Source organism: Scardinius erythrophthalmus (genome assembly GCF_964197995.2).
Source record: "Scardinius erythrophthalmus genome assembly, chromosome: 1".
Classification (NCBI taxonomy): Eukaryota; Metazoa; Chordata; class Actinopteri; order Cypriniformes; family Leuciscidae; genus Scardinius; species Scardinius erythrophthalmus.
In genome coordinates, this window is record NC_138221.1 from 29,024,020 (window position 1) to 29,044,290 (window position 20,271).

Below are 20,271 nucleotides of genomic sequence, written 5' to 3' on the forward strand. Positions count from 1 at the left end.
GACTTTATAAGTGAAAAAAAAAACAATAACGAGAAAAGGTGTCAGAATTGCGAGATATAAACTCACAATTGTGAGATAACGTCGCAATTATCTTTTAAAATATATATATATTTTTTAATGGACTTTCTTTATATAATATATATATATATATATATATATATATATATATATATATATATATATACACACACACACACACAGACAGTACCAGTCAAAAGTTTGGAAACATTACTATTTTTAATGTTTTTGAAAGAAGTCTCTTATGCTCATCAAGCCTGCAGTAAAAAAAACCCAGTAATATTATGAAATATTATTACAATTTAAAATAATGGTTCTCTTTTTTAATATACTTTAAAATGTAATTTATTTTTGTGATGCAAAGCTGAATTTTCATCAGCAAGTACTCCAGTCTTTGGTGTCTTATGATCCTTCAGAAATCATTCTAATATGCTGATTTATGATCAATGTTGGAAACAGTTGTGCTGCTTAATATTTTTTTTATAACCTGAGATACTTTTTTCAGGATTATTTGATGAATAAAAAGTTAAAAAGAACTGTATTTATTTAGAATAGAAATCTTTTGTAACAATATACACTACCGTTCAAAAGTTTGGGAACAATAACTTTTTTTTTAAGAAATTATAGTACTTTAATTCAACAAGAATGCGTTAAATTGATAAAAGGTGATGGTAACGATTTATATTGTTAGAAATGTTTTTATTTTGAATAAATGCTGTTTTTATGAATAAATGCTGTTAACGTTTTACTCATCAATGAATCCTGAAAAAAGTATTCCAAAAAAATATATTAAACAGCACAACTGTTTCCATCATTGATAATAACTGAGTATCAAATCATCATATTAGAATGATTTCTGAAGGATCATAAGACACCAAAGACTGGAGTACTTGCTGATGAAAATTCAGCTTTGCATCACAAAAATAAATTACATTTTAAAATATATTAAAAAAGAGAACCATTATTTTAAATTGTAATAATATTTCATAATATTACTGTTTTTGTTTTGTTTTGTTTTTTACTGCAGGCTTGGTGAGCATAAGAGACTTCTTTCAAAAACATTAAAAATAGTAATGTTTCCAAACTTTTGACTGGTACTATATATATGTGTGTGTGTGTGTGTGTGTGTGTGTGTGTGTGTGTGTGTGTGTGTGTGTGTGTGTGTGTGTGTGTGTGTGTGTGTGTGTGTGTGTGTGTGTGTGTGTGTGTGTGTGTGTGTGTGTGTGTGTGTTATTAAAAGTTTGCAAAGTTTTAAGAAAGTCCTAAAACGTATGTGTATATATTAAAAGTTTGCAAAGTTTTAAGAAAGTCCGTTAAAATAAATAAATAAATGATTAAATCGTGGAACAAATAATAGCTTCAAGGTCTCCATTTCAGAGTTATGAAAAAGACAGAAAAGCACATATGTTGAGAGAAAACTGAAGACTTTATTGGACACTAAATGTACAGAGAGACATAAGGGGTCAGAAGGTGGCAGCAGAGACACACAAGATTAAACATCTCCAGCTTTGACATCTCTCTCAGGTGTTGCCTTCAATACGGCGGTTCCCTTGAGAATGTGTAAAGTAAGGGGCGGCATTTTCAGCGTGGGGAGCCCTTTCTGTGCAGGTCCGATCCGGTCCAAGAAATTTAAGCTTTAAAATGAGTGTGGAATCGTCTCAAGGCACTGGACTAAACATGTTCAATGTGGTTCTAGGTTCCTTTCAGGACTGAGGTAGTGAATTTAGTGCCAGCCTGTTTCCCACAATCTCACTGATGTGTCCTTCTCCTTCCCTGTCCTTGTGAGATTATGAACGCCAGAAAAGTATGAATACAAGATTATCTGCTTGTGCAGTCTATTGCTAAACAGTCTAGACTGAGTTGGCCAAGCGTTTGTATGTTTCTCCATTCAAATGCTGCCTTCACATGCTATCGGAAATGTCCTACACTATTAAAAATACAGGTTTTCTATGGGCATTGATGGTTTCATGAAGAACCTTAAACATCCATGAAACAGTGGAAAAAGGTTCTTTAGATTATTAAATTGTTCTTCACACTAAGAAAAAAACATGGTTAGGCTATTTTAAGAACTCTTCACTAAAAGGTTCTTCAATGGCATTGCTATGAAACACCCCTTTTGTAACCTTTTTAAGAGTCCACTTCCCACATCTGAAGTGCCCTTCTCTGAAGTGCTTTGTTGTCGGAAAGAAAAGAATCATGGAGACCACGGTCTCCTGCAGGATTGTGCCTATTTTTGGGGGAATTCATTTTAAAGCCAAAATGTATTTAATCACTATCCAATGGATTTTTTTAGAAAATAGCATTGATGACAAACATACATTTACAGTCCGCTTGCAGACGATTCTGAAGTTTGTAAAAGACTATAATATCAAATATGTCTTTTACAGAGCGAAAAAAGCATTATTTGACCGAAACCTGTATACAGTAAAAAAAAAAAAAAAAACGTTGGGTTGTTTTCTTTTTTAACCCATATAAACATATTTCATACATATTAGGTCACTATGCTGAGTTATTTCCCCAAAAAACGTTGGGTCATTTTTGAACATCATTGGGTTATATTAGTAATTACCCAGCAGTTGGGTTAAATACGGTTCCGCAGTGTATTTTGAATTTAATATGTACACAATTATGTATATTTAGCCTACTTTATGCTATAGACTCCCCAGTAAATTTGTAATTTAAAAATCACTTGAGTAAAACAGACAATCTGTATTTGAAAACCAATAGTATATTTTATCTTTTAAAATAATGTCATGAATAAAAATAAATAGTAGTAAACTCAAACGTTATTGGGTTACTGTTAAAGGGGTCATATAATGGTACATGCACTTTTACAAGTTGATTGCACTGAAATGTCTGTTGGCAGTGCCTGTACACAACCATCCTATCATGCTAAAAATCCATCCAGTGGTTTTGTTTTAATCTCCTTATATGTTTGACCCTCTCTGAAATCAAGCCGTTCGATATTGTGACGTCATAAGATCGTACGCCCCTCCCGCTATTGTGATTGACAGCTGTGTTTCAACACAAGACCCGCCCTGAGCGAGCTGTGACAGCCGTCGTCATAGTAGTCCGCCATTGTGGATATGCTGGAGTAGAATGGCGTCTAAGCGATTGTAGTGTTCTGTTCTTAGATGTAATAAGGAACACAGCAGTCATTTGGATGTTCCTAAATCCGAGCCGTTGAAGAAGCAGTGGCTGAGTTTTGTTTTTGAAGCGATATGCCCAAAGGATTGACGCGGGGATTCCCTCACGGGGATTCCCCACGATCATCTGTGCTTTCCTGTTTGCGTGAATCATTTCACACCAGACAGCTTTACAAAGAGAAAAAACGGATCGGCACCAACGTGTTCCTGCTGAACCTCCAGAAGATGTGAGTGTAATGTTTTATTAACCTTTATATTAGTATTTATATTAATCTTTGCGAAATTTGCAAACCTTGCTGCAGGCTTCACGATGAATGCGTCTAAGGTTTACACTCAGGGTACATTACAGCATGTTTTCTATGTACGACGTTCTCAATATAATTCATAATCCCACGTTTATAACGAATAACACGTGGTTATTGTGTTAGATACGGTCAGAGAATGTCTAATACGGTGTACGCACAGAACAGAGGGGCGGGGTGAGCAAAGCTCATTATCATTTAAAGACACATGCACTGAAACGGCGTGCTGAAAACAGAGCTGTTTTTGACCAGGTAAAATTAGTGTTTTCTTACAATACTAATGAGAATTTTTAATTAAAGTATATTACAAACTTTTAATTTAGACCCTAAAGAATCATATTAGCTTGTACAAAAATGGCATTATATGACCCCTTTAACCCAATTCATTGCGTTAAAATAACCCACAGTTGTGAAGGTGCTATGCTATACCAATCCATAGTTGGATTGGGTTAGTTTTAACCCAGCATTATCATAGTTATAACATGTAGTGTAACGGCAAGAGAAAGCCATGTAAATGTTGTGGGTAGAGATGCGGTCACGTTTACCGTTTCTCGGTGAAATCCCGCCATTGGAATCCGCTTGTTCTAGAGTTTCACGTGAGGGTAAAAATTGGGTTCCTCGCGCAGATTTCACTCGCGTTCACGTTGGTCACGACAACAAAAAGCGCTTGTTTTGTAAGTAACGTTAAGTGGCTTCTCTGTGAGCTGAATACATATGCTATTGACAATAGACAACAGACCTTTTATGTCAGCGAAATTTCGCTAAGACGATAGTCATAATAATTCTCTCCTCCGCCATTTTTAAAATGTATGGTCCGCCTACTAGCTAAATTTCCGGTATCAAAATCATCTCCAAATTTCTCTCGTTTTAAGAGTTAATTCATGTCTAATTTCCGACTAGGACATCCATATTTATGGTAAGTCTGATAACACATCAAGGCAGGATTATTCGGATTTTCAAAGTGGTCTAGGAGTAAAACCATTTGACCTAATACTTTTCCCATCTAACAAGGAGAGGAACGCATTGGTGAAATGCTGAAAACTCGGCTGGGCCTTCCTCTTGCCCTCAGGGAGGCGTTTTCACGGGGCAATATTCACGAGAAGCGGTTTGGCTTAATCCTGGATTTATTTAAGTTTTGTACATTTGGACACAGTCTACACAGGGCTTTATACATGTGTCTCACATCTGCATTTATACCACACACACAAAATAAGAAACAAACAGACATGAAAAAATAAAGGGAAATTAAAAGAAACAAAGAAAGTGCCATTTCTGCCCTCAATCGATCCTCAACTATATGCACATCTGAATTTTGGCCTAAACTGGGGCAGACGGGGACTTTTACTGTCGACAATGAAGTCACCAGCAGGAACAGCAATCAAACCTGACCTGAGATCAGTCGTCTCGGGTTTAAACCCCGCGTCATCTGTTAGAACTGATCTCACACCAGAAAAAATTCTACAGGACACATGCCTTACAAAAACCTGGTATACGCTCCAGAATTAACTTCTACTTTCACATACTGTGCACATACACACTATATACCGCAGAAATAGTAGTATAGTCCGAACGTACCCAGTTACTCCATTGACAAGACTTTAATAACATTCAACCCAAGCAAAAGCTGCCGCACTAAACATTCATTATCAACACTCTGCTTTGCAAAAGACTCAATTGTATAGACTAGAAAGCGTAGCCTTTAGACTTCCATTCAAAGAACCAATAGCAATGCTGCAGATGCTGTGTGTAATGAAACTCCATTACAGTTATACTGAGGAATTGCAGCTTCCTTCTTTAGGGAAAAAACTACTGATGTACTTTCTGTACAATATACATATATATAACCTTTATTGTTGCTGCGAGTTCTGGTGTGAGGTCCGGCTGCTAGCGTTCCCTGAGACAGAATACTAAAGGCTATCTGAAAAAACGAGGGTGCAGAAGGTTTTTAATGCCCAGAATTGAGGACATAATCGCGGCTTTCGCTTTTCCTCCCTGTTATATACTTCATAATATATCAAAACACTATTTTAATTAGCTCTGAATAATAGCTAGATAGATATATACGCTATTATATATTTCTCTTGTACTACTCTGGATTGGTTGTGCCTTGAAAATATTCAAACAGTATTATATAGGAAAAATACTGTACAAAAAAAAAGCAACTTATAGAATCATTTTCATATATTTATATATATATATATAAACATTAAAACTCTGTTTTATCAATAAATCTGTGTGCTGTATCTTTTGGTCTGCAGTAAACAAACTGATTGGGTTTTAACCACAGTATTTGAGACAACACCGTCCTGCTTATCGAACGCCTCTTCAAACACATTCATTACAGTCATACAGCCGACCGACACGCAAAAGCTACAAAAGAAAGAAAGAAAAGTCACTACAAATATTTGTTTGTACTGATTTGAAAACAAACAAAAATTCTAAAACATGCTCTGGGTAAAAAAAAAGAAAAAAAAAAAGAGAAAAAAAGAGAAAAAACGTCCATTCAAAAGAAAAAAAAAGACCCATTTACAGTTTAGCTTGAAGCCGCAACTCTGAAACAATAGTCATGCTGAAATATCCAATAAAACAATAAGGGAAAAGTACTATACAGTCATAACAATAAGAACAGCTACAACAATTGTAGTAATTAACAGCTGAAAAAAAAAAAAAAAAAAAAATGTCCATAAATATATCAGGCAGATTATAGTGTAGGTAGAAACATTGCACCAGATCAGATTGTGAAACACGCATTAGTGCAGGGAGTTAGAGAGCGAGAGCGAGAGAGAGAGAGAGAGAGACAAATAATGGATTCAGCATTTTTGGAGGGAAAGTTTCTGCACTACAGCAAAGTTATGAGAAGTACATGATGGCGCTATGAAACAGGCTTTGCAGAAACTTTTACAGCTTACATTTCGTGTGTTTTGCCCTCTGAAGAGATTCAGGCTTATTGCTCCATGCACAATGCAGGAAAGACGCAAAAAAAAAAAAACTACGCTGGTGTTGGTTTAAAAAGTAATGATGAAAATAAAACAGACAAAACACAAAGAACAAACATCATGGTCTGACACTAGCTAGTGTTATTACACACACTTTTACAGAACGAAAGGTGTCGGTGCGTTACAGCTATTCAACTAAAATACAATAATATACACAGAAATAAGCTCGAGCAACAGGAAGTGGGCGGAGCCTCCGGGAAGAGGGGGATGGACCGAGCGGATGATTGACAGACAGGAGGGCGAGAAGCGAGGAAAACATTTATCAGTCCGTGTTTGAAACGTTCCAGAGAAACCACATAGAATCATTTCCAAAATAAACGATCCGTCGTTGATGAAGGAATCACGACGAACAAACAAATGAAAGGAAAGAGAGAGAAGTGAGAGGAGGATTTGAGAGGAGAAAGACAGACACCGAAACACAAATGATAAACATATAAACTCAAATACCGAGAGAGAAAAGAAAAGAGAAACGTGAAAAATTAGAGAAGAATTTGGCGCCTCTTAAAGGGGCACGCAGAAGTTCCTGGAGGGGCGGGGCTTTGTGGATGTGGGCGGGGCTTGTGGGGGTGGGCGGCGCTCACAGAGGGCCGTGTCGCGCCTCGTATTTGGCCAGAACGTTCTTACAGCGGCCGAGTTCCTTCCTCAGGTCGGCCACCTCCTGTCGCAGCGCCGCGTTCTCCTTCTCCAGGAATCCCGCGCGGATCGCGATCTGGTTCTCCTTCAGCCGGCGAGCGTCCCGGGACCGTTTGGCAGCGAAATTGTTCTTTCTACGCCGTGCCCAGTATTTGTCATCCTGCTCGTGGACGGAGAGACAAACAAATCAGAAAAACATAATTATTCTATCTGGTGGGTGGGCTACACTTTAATATGTTGTGTATTATATTATTATATTGAACTGACTGCTCAAAACAATTGTTTACAAAAAAGAAAAACATGATTATTTGCACAATTCCGTTTGGATTTTTTTTGCTGGTGACACAAAAATGATACATTCATCGGTTAAAAAAAAAATTTCAAACATAAACTGTTTAGAAGTTTTTTAGGACTTTTTTTTTGTCAGTCTTTGAGATATTTATGTATAATAACATTTGACCACAGAGAGTCACATGACTCATAACTGGCTTTCTGATTGACTACGGTCACGTTTCCATTCCTGACGAATGCACAGACTTTTGTAAAAAAATAATAATAGTTAAAAAAAAGTTTAATATTGACATTATTAAAGAATCATAATTAATTATTATGATTATGTTTGACTTCTTAGAATGATTGTGAACATTTATTATATTGCCACAGCATTTACAAAAAGTAAAGCAACTACTTTTATTAAAGAAATATAGAAAATAAATAATGTTAATATACTATGTGTTTTTTTAACAAATTAGGAAAATAAAAGAATAGGACAAGGGTTAAACGTGTAAAAATAATTTACAAGAATATTTGTAATATTTATCATATACATAATTTACATAATATTTGTACAAGAAGCAACAATAGCAATAATAATATTTATTATTATATTTTATGTTAGATTTTGATCCACGACTATTTGGAGAAAGACCTAATAATAGTAATGATCCTGAGTTGTGGTTTAATGTTAGTGTTTTTACCTTCATATCATCAGGAATGAAGACCTTGCGCGCCTTCTTGATCATGGGCTGTGGCTTCAGCTCCTCTGCGCTGAACTTGCGCTTGCGAGGGTCGAAGATCTCCTGTCCCGGGACGCTGGAGAGGGCGAGGTCAGCGGGGTCCGGCTCGTATCCGGTCGGAACCTGGATGGAGTCGGGATCTATCGGACTGGGTGTGTCACGGGAAGAGGGGAGAACTGAAGGCCAGAGAGAGAGAGAAGAAGAGAGAAGATTACTCTTTCCACTCCCTTTAAATGACCATTTCAAGCATAGCTTTAATTATTATATTATCCAACATTAATACATTATATTGTGCTTATCAGACCAAAGACACATTTGTTTAAAAAGGCAAGTAGGATCAAATTTCATTTCATGTTGATTTAGTGTGAATATGCACTACCAGTTTCTGGCCACTAGGGGCCACATGAACCCACCTTATAGCCACACATATCAAAATATGAATAATTTAATAACCATACTAATCAATTAAAAAATATACTATAAAAATTAAATTATTATATATAAGGTTTTATATAATATAATATAAAGCAATATTTATCATATTATATAACTATGTATTTGCATTGATGCAGTAAAGGCGACTGTGTGATTGATTTACTAAAAGACGTCAAACCCGAGCAAGATAGAAGGGTGTGTGTGTGTGTGTGTGTGTTTCTGTTCATTAGTGAAGGATTAGATGATCAGATTAAACTCTTGACTGATTTAAGGGTCATTAAACAAGAGTTGGCGTACGGCCACACACGCAATCACCACACAACACAACACTGCCTTAATCACACAACTGCAATACACCATCCAACTACTTCAACACACAACCCGCTTCCCCATTAATATGAGGAACTGTTACTGTACAGAAACACACGGCAGGGGTCAAAGGTCAAGTTTGTTTGCTAAGGGAGGTTTCGTCATGACCTAGATTGCCTGTGTGTGTCTGAGATATACATTTATGTATGTGTGGGTGTGGGTGTGTGTGTGTGGGTGGGTGGGTGGGTGGGGGGGGGGTTATGGTCCTTCCAGACGTACAGTATTACTGTATAACAGCTCAGACCTCCACACCAACACTGGCTCTCTCTCTCTCTTTCTCTCTCTCTCTCTCTCTCTCTCTCTCTCTCTCTCTCTCTCTCTCTCTCTCTCTCTCTCACTCTCTCTCTCTCTCTCTCTCTCTCTCTGAGCCTGAACTTGTCCTCAAGGCCAGAGGTGAGGGGCTGGAGCTGTGCTGACCAATCACAGGCCAGTGCCTGACTGGTGGGCGGGGTTTGAGGACAGCAGTGCGCTATAATGAAGCTGTGACATAATGACAGTATATGTGAGTGACAGTGAGTGAGTGAGTGAGTGAGTGAGTGAGTGACAGAGTGAGTGAGTCCTGCTCCGCTGGTGAGTGTGACCGTCCCATGAACCCTGGCCTTCACTTCCTTAAACACACACACACACACACACACACTCAGGGAAGGGAGGCGTCTGCGCTCGGGGAAGGAAAAAGACGCCCTAACTGGCTCTATTTTAACCAGAGATATCAGAGATAATATATGAGAGGCTCAACTGCCGATGTGAAACTCAGATAAAGCGCCTATAGGAGGAGAACGAGCCGTGAGAGAAACACTCATCAGAGATAAAACAAGCCACACGACAAACCAAAAAATGCCTGAATGTCACTGCATTTGACAAGCAAGTGCTGTTAATCGTAAAGAAAGATCTCAAGCAAACGAATGTGACTTAACGAAGCGACCCGAGTTTCTACATTTACAAGAAACCCACTAAAACATATAAAACTGTGATGTAATTGAAAGAAGTCAAATTCATATGAATGCATGCATTAAAAATTAATATCTAAATCATTCACTTTCATGTTCATGTTACACATGTATGGAATATTTACAAAAATATTAATTATATTCAAATTCGTTGTTTGAAATGCCACTAGCATTCTATATTTCATAGAAAACTTATAAAACTGATGCATATTTGCAATTTCAAAGTGGAGTTTTTAATAATAAATTATTTTTTTTCTTTCTAAATTCATTTACATGTATATAAACTATTTACAAAAACATTATTTAAAAAAAATCATATTCTGAAATGCCACTTAACATTGTATATTTAATAAAAAAACTGCTTTTGAGTTCATCGTTTTAAAGAACATATTTCTAGATTATTACATTTAAATTGATCTACAGAATTTCATATAGTAAACAATCTATAATTTATTAGTCATACATATTAAACATTAATATAAACCAATAGTGTTTATTACAGTTGTTGTTGTTAATAATAACAACAATAAAAAACAGTAATATATATATATGAAGAGTTCAGATGCAAAAGCCTCTAAATGCCATCTGAAATGTTCCTCTAGAATGATCATTTTTATGAAGCTTGTATATTTAAGTTCAATAATTTCACTTAAATGGCAAATTACCTATTAATTGTCATTAAAGTGAAATTACTTAACTTAAATATACAAGCTTTATAAAAATGATCATTCTAGAGGAACATTTCAGATGGCATTTAGAGGCTTTTGCATCTGAACTCTTCATATATATATATATATATATATATAATATATATATGAGAGATAATATATGAGAGGCTCAACTGCCGCTGTGAGACTCAGATAAAGGCCGGCTGATGGGATTTAGCGCTAGGAAAAGCTTTCCATTGGCTATATTTGACTGACTGTGTGCATCTCTGCTCTTCCTTTTACCAGGAATTGACCCGAGCTGGAATCCTGATCTTTCCAGAAATCATAAAATCCCCCTGAAGCCTCCAGCAGAGACGAATGGCGTTGGGAAGCCTGCTTTATTTGAGTGAATCTGTTTGTTAGCACAGTTCGATCATGGAAACTGAGCTGGTCCGAAAGTTCACCAAGCATATTCAAATTCACAGCACACAGGGAACATACCTTTGCTTAAATTTGTTTACATGCAATTGAAGTTTCTTGCAAAATACAAATGGATACTTTGAATGGCCATTAAAATGGTGCAGTTACAACATCTACCAGCAGGGGCTGAACTACACGCTGAAATACACTATTCTGAAGTCTGGGCTCAGGAAGATTTTTTTTTTTTTTTTTTTTTTTTTTTTTAAGAAATTAATATGTTTATCCAGCAAGGATGTATTAAATTGATCAAAAGTGACAGTAAAGACAGTTATAATGTTACAAAAGATTTCTATCTCAAATAAACACTGTTCTTTCTGAATCCTGAAAATGTATCACATGCAGTTTCCACAAAATATGAAGCAGCAACTGGTTTTCAACACTGATAATAATCAGAAATGTTTCTTGATCATCAGATCATCATATGAGAATGATTTCTGAAGGATCATGTGACACTGAAGACTGGAGTAATGATGCTGAAAATACAGCTTTGATCACAGGAATAGATTACATTTTAACATATATTCACATAGAAAACAGCTATTTTAAATTCTAATAATATTTCACGATATTATTGTTTTTACTGTATTTTTGATCAAATAAATGTAGCCATGGTGAGCAGAAGAGACTTCTTTCACAAATCTTACAGACTCCAAACTCTTGAACAGTGTGTAAACTAACCAGCCAAAGTCTGACTGCTTCGAAAGAATCACTCAAAAGAAATGATTCATTACATTAGAACATCTCATTAATCATAGAGCCAGTGAGCCCAGAACCAGCACGCTTAACCATAAACCACGAACCCAATAAAGCCAGGTTCAGAACACGCCAATGACACCGATCATCACAGCGCTGGTTTATGACCGATTCAGATCTGTGTCAGGCTATGATTTCTTCAACGCTGAAGAATAACCCTTTGCCCTTCCTTGTTTCGCTCTGCTAACTCACGCACATCGAGAGCGAAGTCCACTGATCACAGGCGCTTGAACTGACAGACGCTCACACTGCAATGCATTTAACTGCGTGTGGAATAAGAGTGTACCAGATGTGGGCCGGATCTGGGCCGACACTCTGTTACTGTCTGGGTTTGAATTAATAGCATTTCATTTGTTCACTAAATAATATTTTTTTACAAGTTCATTCACACACACAATATGGAATATTTACAAAAACATTATTATATTTTATCATTAAAAATCATTATTCATAAATGCCACTTACAAATAATATTTTATTTATAGGCCCTATACATGTAATTATATTTAACTTTTGTTTTTAAACAATTTCCCATAAATTGATATCAATATTATAATACTATATATATATTCAAAGACATATTTATATATGTTTTAAATATAAAGATATTTGTATTTAAAATTATTAATATTAATATTGGCAAAATCAAAAAAAGATTGATGGCTCTTAATTTGACAGTACTGAACTCTATTTAGTAAAGGTACTCTACATATCAGAGAATTTATTATTTAGTGTTGAATTGCAATTCCTGTGTTGTGTTCAAATTAAAATTCAGCTAAAGGAGCCAATTCTAAAATTAAAGGGAACACTTTATTTTAAGGTGCCATAGGTACAAGTTACATGCACTTAACTATAGTAATAACAGTAAATTATGCACAATTACAAGTCTAATCCTTAACCAAACCCTATTAGCTAACTTAATAAGTACATGTATTAATTAATATTACTCAGTACTTATTTGAGTAAGTACAATGTAACTACGTCACCTTAAAATAAAGCGTAACCAAATTAAATTCTGCAATTTGCTTGACCATGCAAACAACAGCACAGCGACTCTGCGGCCAGTTAGTGTGAACGAGGCTCAAAACACACACACTTTGCTGAGAAAACCGTGTAATATCTCTGCATGCATGTTAGTGTGTGATATGTGTGGTTTGTGTGATGCTTTATTTGCAGCGCTGGTGTCGTTCACTGAGAGCCACACGTGAATCAGGCACGACTCAGGCAATGTGAGAGGAACAGACTGTGCTTCAGAGACAGACGGACAGGAGGCGTGGCCTCGGGAGATGGGCGGGGGCTGATGGGCGTGGTTTCGTGTGAGGGGCGGGGCCGTCTGAGTGGCAGGTGGCCTTGACAATCTCTCCCTCTCTCTCTCTTTTCATCACACGCGGCAGCATGTGTTCATCACATGGCAGCACACACACACACAGCACACACACACTGCTCTGACTTCACGTGAGCCGAAATGTGCAGAGCAGAGCCTGAACCGCTCGTCTAGACTGAAGCACATGGGAACGCACATGCAGAAATGTAAACAAGCACTGAAGACACACACACACACAGTGAAGTTCATCACATCCACACAGATCTCGTGAAGATTGTGACGGTCACACTTGGCTCAGGGTTTTACAGCATTACTCATGTTACACACGAGGACTGTGGGCTGATCTGGAATGCTAAACGAAACCTGTGACCGGATCTTTACAGAGAGATGTCTAATAAAACCTGTCACAGGGTTGCTGGACAGACACTTCACTTTTATTCCCTTCAAGTGGCTATAAAGTCTTCAGCTCTTATAAATCCTGACAGCTCGGATTTGCATTACACACACAACTTCTCTCAGATGCAACATGTACAAAACAGCAAAAATGTCAAAAATAATATTAGATTATACTACATTGTATTATTATATTATATTAATTTATTTTTTTCAGACCATTATGATGTTTTAAGATAATTAAGTACATTTAATTATTAAGCTATTTAAATTATTTTAAATTATTTAATTATTATATAAATGTCTTACAGTAATGCAAAAAATCAATGCAAAGATTCAATACTAAAGTTGTTTTTGTAAAGTATTTATACACCTTGGTAGCAATTTATAGTGCTTTTCATTTTAATTTGAATTAAAAACATAATTGTATTAAAGTAATATTTCACTGTGATGCAGTCATGAGAATTTAAGGTGAAAATGTGCTAAATCGTGATCATTTCTTAATGATTTAATGACAAAATAGGTTTATTTTTACCCATTCAGGGGTCAAATGGACCGTGTTTTGTGAGATTTACACACGTAATCTACATGTATATATGTAGGAGTGAACCAGGTGTGTTTGTTTGTCTTTCAAATATCCATTTCTCATCCATATGTCTTTCAATACCTCATCATTACTAACGTCCATAAAGTAGGATGTCAATAGGATGAATGTCGCAACTTCTGTCTCTATAGGGTTTCCACATACATTAGCCATAAACACACGTCATTTAACACACTACACTTCCATCAAATCGAAGGCGTAATGCATGTCTTTAGGGATTTGTTTGTCTAATTTCACACGGCAGGTTCTGGCTCTGTGAAAGCGTGTGAAAGTGTGTGAAGTGCCTGTGAAAGTCACTGTCTCGTGAAGGAATGATTGATTGATTGTGACGTCTGACTCTGAAGGCCCTCAGGAGCCTTGGGCAGATGAGCCGTTCCTTCATAGTTTGAATAACAAAATGTGCATTTTTATTTGTTTATTTTTGGTAAGACTTTACAGTAAGGTCCCATTAGTTAATACATTAACTCAGGCCCGTTTTGGTGGATCAGATCACAAGTGGACGACTCTAAACACAGGTGTAAACGGGGTCTGAAACGCTTTGAGCTTGTCCACTTTCCACCACTTCCAGTGGTAGTGGAAAACACATTCAACCCGATTGCTTTCATAGTGTAAACGCTCATGTGGTCGAATGTGTTTGAAAGACCTTCTCTCTGTCTACTGACCGAATGAGTGAACATTATGGGAAGAGCTCTAGACAGACGGGATTTAAACTGTCGGCTGAAGACCCAAGTTTGGTTTGAAGACGAGAAACGTACCAAGCACAATGTTCTCTCATCATTCCTGATTTCTAACACACACTCACAGTGTTCGGCTGGTCTTGTGGATATCAGAGCAGAAACTAAAGCTGCTGCTCTCTGTATGTTTTCCGTCGTCTCCGGTCGTGTTCATATGTACATTTCACAAGTCAGTTTTGTCCATTAGATTGAAAGATCTGAAAAGTCCACACATTCACCCGCACATAGAAGACATCAGGACAGAAGTGGTTGAAAGTGGACAAAAGAGACGGATTAAAACACCAGGTGTAAACGGGAATGTGTCTCGTCCACTTGTGATCCGATCGACCAAAACACATCTTAATACCAGGTGTAAACAGGGCCTAAGATTTACTAAAAATGAGAAACACATTTGCTACAGAATTTGTATTAATCTTTGTTAATGTTAGCTAATAAGAAAACAACTGTTTATTGTTAGTCAGCTCATGTCCCTTAAATAATATTTACATATACGTTTGTTTTTAATAATGTATTAGTAAATGCTGATTAATGAATGCTTTAGAAGGATTTTTCATTGTTACAGTAGTTCTTGTTAACTAATGAAACCTTACTGTAAAGTGTCTTTACTGTAAATCTGTTTTAATGCTGTATTGTATGAACTGTCTATAGTTTTTTTTTTTTTTGCAAAAATGTCACAATCATAATAACAGGCCTCAATAGAGTCAGTATCAGAAATGCATTTATGTCTTCTATATGCATGAGTGTGAAATTCCTCTAGCAAAAAAGAAACAGGGAAAGTCAGCAGAGATGCCAATGATCCACAAAAGCACCCGGCAACATGGACTTCAACCGAACACACACTGTGGCAAAGTCCAAGGAATCTCTCACTTATACGACCCGTCACTCAAACCCCTGACGTTCGTCCGGAGCCTGAGTTTTATACGTTAGTGAATCTTTAGAGGGCTCCAGAGATCTGATATCTTCAGAGCCACAGAATCCAAAAGTAGTGCAGAAGTCATTGAACTTTACATTGATGATTAACCAACGAAATATGCAGATGATGATGATAAACTTAACACACACTCTTAAAGATAAAGGTTACTGTCATCCACGGAACCTCTGCATTCCAAAAAAGGTTCTTTAGAGTGGAACTGTTCACTGAAAGGTTCATCGGGGAACCACAAGTGGTTCTTCTGTGGCATGGCTGCGAACACACCCTTTTGGATCCTCTATGTTTAAGAGTGTATGTGAAGAGAGGTGTCAGTGAGTTAGTGGTGTGTGTGATCGGGACAGTACCTGCTCTGCTGGGACTCTGGAGGCAGTTCTGGCCCCCGATCCCGGAGTGAACGGAGGTGGTGGCCCGGTTGCTGAGGTCCACCACTGAGGGAGTTGGCGGGGTGGAAGGAGGCTGTGGTGGCAGGGGCTGCTGGGAAGGCTGGTTCTGCTCGCTCTGAGAGTTGGCGGGAATATTGTTCTCCAGCAAAAACTCCTCTAAATCCATGTACTCCAGCTGGAAGCTGTCTCCATCGTACGGCAGGGTCTTGTCCCACAGCGTCGGCCCCAGGAAGGCGGACTGGGGGGTGTTTAGACCGTTTCCATCCTCTTCCAACTTCTTTTCCTTCTCTTTCTCTTTCCCGAACCCTGGAGGAACAAGATGGAGGCATTATTGTCGACGTTCAAACACACACACAAATACACGCACACACAAATTAGATGCGGATGAGGAATACTAGTCCTGTCACGATCAGAAATATTCTGCTGATGATTAATCATCATATAATAACAACTAATAATTGTGATTAATGATCTGAATGAATTCAGTTTTGTTCATGTCACTTACAATGTTTTTTTACTATAAATTGTATATAAAATAATAATACAAATTATAATAAAATAGGCCCATTTATTTTAAATATAACATAATATAATATAATATAATATAATGCAGTCTAATTAAACCCACAAAACTTAATTTCAAAGGAAGACCTTTATCTATTGTTGTATACTTTGCAATAGTGTTTGTTTGTTTGTTTGTTGTTATATTCTTTAGCAGAATGTGATTAAAATTTAAACTACACAATTATTGCAGTTATCTCAAATAATTGCGATTAGATTGAATAACTACATACCAAAATGATGTGGTTAATCAATAATCGCGACAGGCCTACAACTCAAGCTTAGAAAGCAGCATCAGAATTATCAAAAACCAATTCAATTTAAATCATGTTATGTGCACAGAGCAATATATATATACATATATATATATATATATATTTATTTTATTTTTTTTTACACAGATTTACAATATTTTTTTTGTAATATCTTAACAAAATGCAGTTCCAAAGCATCTTAAAAGTGGTCCACACCACATATTGCACTTTATTCAAGATCATACAACTTTTCATCTTAATTTTGACAGATTGTTTCTTTTTAGTCATGTCATGCTCAGTTGTGCCAGTCACTTGCACTGGAAAAGAGTGGCTGCTTTCCAGCATTTCTCATTAAGCACTCCAGAGAACAAACAAAGTGCAGTTTTGCAATGACATGAGGGGGGAGCTAATTCAAATAAATGCACCCAAATCAACATATTTTAGTGTGCAAACTGAAAAAGGCATGCACATGCTATATCATGCGAATACACGTAATCCTTAGGTGCAACCAAATATAAAAAACAACCTTTTATTTATACTTTTAATATGTGATAAGCACTGATGAAGCACACACACAATCAGAGGTGGCTCACTGGCGCCCTCTAAAGGGAAATATGAGAAAAAAATCCTCTCCAGTCTCCATTGCGTGCGAACTTCATCTATCCGCATAAAGTCGGTATTGGTTCAGTAGACTTTATTTATTCCTCTTCTATGTGAGCAAATGTTGTAATATAAGCATATTTTAAGCAGATACCATCATGCATTTCGGTTAAATCCACTGCGCAATGGATTTATGTTTGCGCGTAAAATGATTGCAATGCAATATAAATATCAATAAACAAACTTCCAGCTCAAAATCACATCAGAATTCAAAGCGATTATACATGACAGGCATGCATGCATGAGTAGGTACTGGTTAACGGTGTGAAAACACAGTGACAGACGCGCTTTTACGCGTAGATTATAAGGAAAGCAAAGCGCGCACCGCGTCTGACAAACATCAGCTGGTGCAGAACACGCTTTAAACACCCAAAAAGCAACATCTATCCATCTTTATACCTTCATCGTGATGAAAGGGCAGTTTCATGGGGTTCTCCAGCAGGGATTTCAGGACGCCGTGAGCCGGAGGTAGGAAAGTTGGGTTCATAGGAAGAGGTCGAGACATCTTCTCCATGGCGTGAAGGAAAGAACAATCTTCCTGAACAAATGAAATAATAAAATAAAAAAATGTAATTTATAAAAATAAAACTCTACAGTAGGGTATGGGAATAGAGTCCTCAGCCCGTGCGCGTCACCGATGAGCGGCGGCTGGTCTCGCGCGTCCGTGACTTTGTCAGGCTGGAGCGCAAAAGCGCAACTGATTCGCTATTCCATGTGCGAAGACTGACGTGCGTGACGTCAATGAACAGGGCAAGCTGCTGAATAAAGCCCTGGCCAATGAGAGCGCTGGGGGCGTGGCCCTCCCCCTCTCCATCATGTCTCGATACATTGTTGCACGTTCACGATTACATTATTTTTGGGTTTCAACAATGTTACTTTGTAACCACTGCAGTGTATTTATCTTATTTTTATTTTTTTATCGATTGAAAAAAGATAATTAAAGTTTGAGAGGAATTATGAATAAACATTGAAGGGTACTATCTAATAGTTTTATTGTTTTAGTTTTAGTTAAGCCACAGTAAAAAACGTTGGGTTATTTTTTACCCAACCGTTGGGTTACACATATTGGGTCACTATGTTGTTGTTGTTGATTGCTTAATTTCTAGGAATAACCCGGCTGTTGGGACAAATACGTATGGTGTATGTTCACTTGTGTATTTTGAATTATAAAACGGATAGTTCCGGTCCTTGATTCTGATTGGTTGAGCCGCGTTCGAAGCCGTGGTAAATCACTCAACAAACACACACCTGTGACCGCATTATATTAGTGTTACTGCGCAACTGCCGTTTGTGAGTCTTTGTTGCTGTATGTGCTGCTTAGCAACCTCTTTGGAACTACATTGCTTGGCGGAGGAATACATGTGTTATAGGAATAAATATATTTTTTGTTGCTGGTGTTTTTTTCATGAATAAAATAAATATTTAAATGTTTTATGGAGTAACCGTTTTATAAAAGTGAGTTTTACAGTGAATTTAGAACAGCTAAGGGGGTTTTAAAAACGCCCCTTAGCTGTTCTAAATTCACCGTAAATCACGGCTTCAAGGGCTTATTGCTTTATTCATGTATACAATTATGTATATTTACATTAAATTCTAGACTCCCCAATATTTAGTTTGTAATTTAGAAATATATTTGTTTTATACAAATACTTTTAACCCAACTGGCTTTTAACCCAATGCATTGGTTGGGTTACTTGTTGGCTTATTTTTTAACCAAACATTATTAAGTGAGTGCCAATGATGCCTTACAATGCTGCCTACTCAGGCACCTCACTGGGTGAGCTCTGTTGAACAATAGTTACATTTACAAAGATATATGTAATAAAACTTTGATATGAATAAAATACATTTGGATTTGACTGTAGCGGGACTGAAATTGTTGTTTTAATAAACCCTCCCGCATTCCACGCTTCTCTAAACACAAAATCAATTTCTTGGAATGGCCAATGCTCAGTAACAGTACACAGTAACAGCCAGTGCTAGTGACCAGCAGTCAGCAGAACAAGAGCGCACCAGCGTCTGATTGGTTAGGTGTTGCGTGCGCGGAACTCAATGTCCAATCACAGTGAGTCTGGTGAAAAATGCGGTGAGTTGAGTAACACGTGAGCTTCGCTCAGCCCTCGGCTGAAACTGACCTAGTTTTGTCCAATAGCAGCAGCCTGTCGGTAATTCCGGTGAGATCAGTACGGGCCACGGCACATTGAATGTCATGTGTTCGTGATCCCTGTAGAGTGAGACTGTGAAAATAACTCCAGCTCTGTCTTCATGTCAGCACATTCACAGAACATATCAGATCAAACATGATCAAAATCATACAGTTTTGCTCGACTATTGATTCCGTAGATAAAATGTACAAGTATAGCCTATAGTCTAATGTGGGTGGTTTAAAATAATTTAAAAGAAAAACAAAAGCATTTAAAATTTTAAATGCATTTCCAAAAAGTGTGCACCAGCGGCTGCTACATGAGCGCGCAGGGGGTGTAAAGTGCGTGAGACGGAGCGTGCTACAGTGTGTGTGTGAGAGTGTGTGTCATGCTTAGTAACGGCGGTTGCTACAGCAAAGGACTGTTGTGACGATGTGCATAAAAGTAGGACACACACACACCTTACACATCTTCCAGCAGATGTGAACGCATACAGTTGTATGCACACTGTATGTCACGCAGTCTCATTCACAAGCAACAG

The 20,271-nt window shown here is 37.3% G+C and overlaps 1 protein-coding gene across 2 annotated transcripts in view; it reads right to left on the reverse strand.

The window, feature by feature from the left end:
* Positions 1–1,423: 1,423 nt before the first annotated feature.
* hlfa (HLF transcription factor, PAR bZIP family member a) overlaps positions 1,424–20,271 on the reverse strand; it is a 22,475-nt gene continuing 3,627 nt past the window's right edge. Inside the window, exons 2-5 of one of the 2 annotated variants that reach the window (XM_081371829.1) lie at positions 17,986–18,124; positions 16,073–16,417; positions 8,073–8,287; positions 1,424–7,258 (exon numbers count right to left, since the gene is read on the reverse strand). In XM_081371829.1, the coding sequence (XP_081227955.1) occupies positions 7,040–7,258; positions 8,073–8,287; positions 16,073–16,417; positions 17,986–18,100 (894 nt within the window). In that variant the 5' untranslated portion in view covers positions 18,101–18,124 and the 3' untranslated portion in view covers positions 1,424–7,039. Of the gene's footprint in view, positions 7,259–8,072; positions 8,288–16,072; positions 16,418–17,985; positions 18,301–20,271 lie in introns of those variants that run through there. The other variant, XM_081371830.1, reaches the window with a different exon arrangement.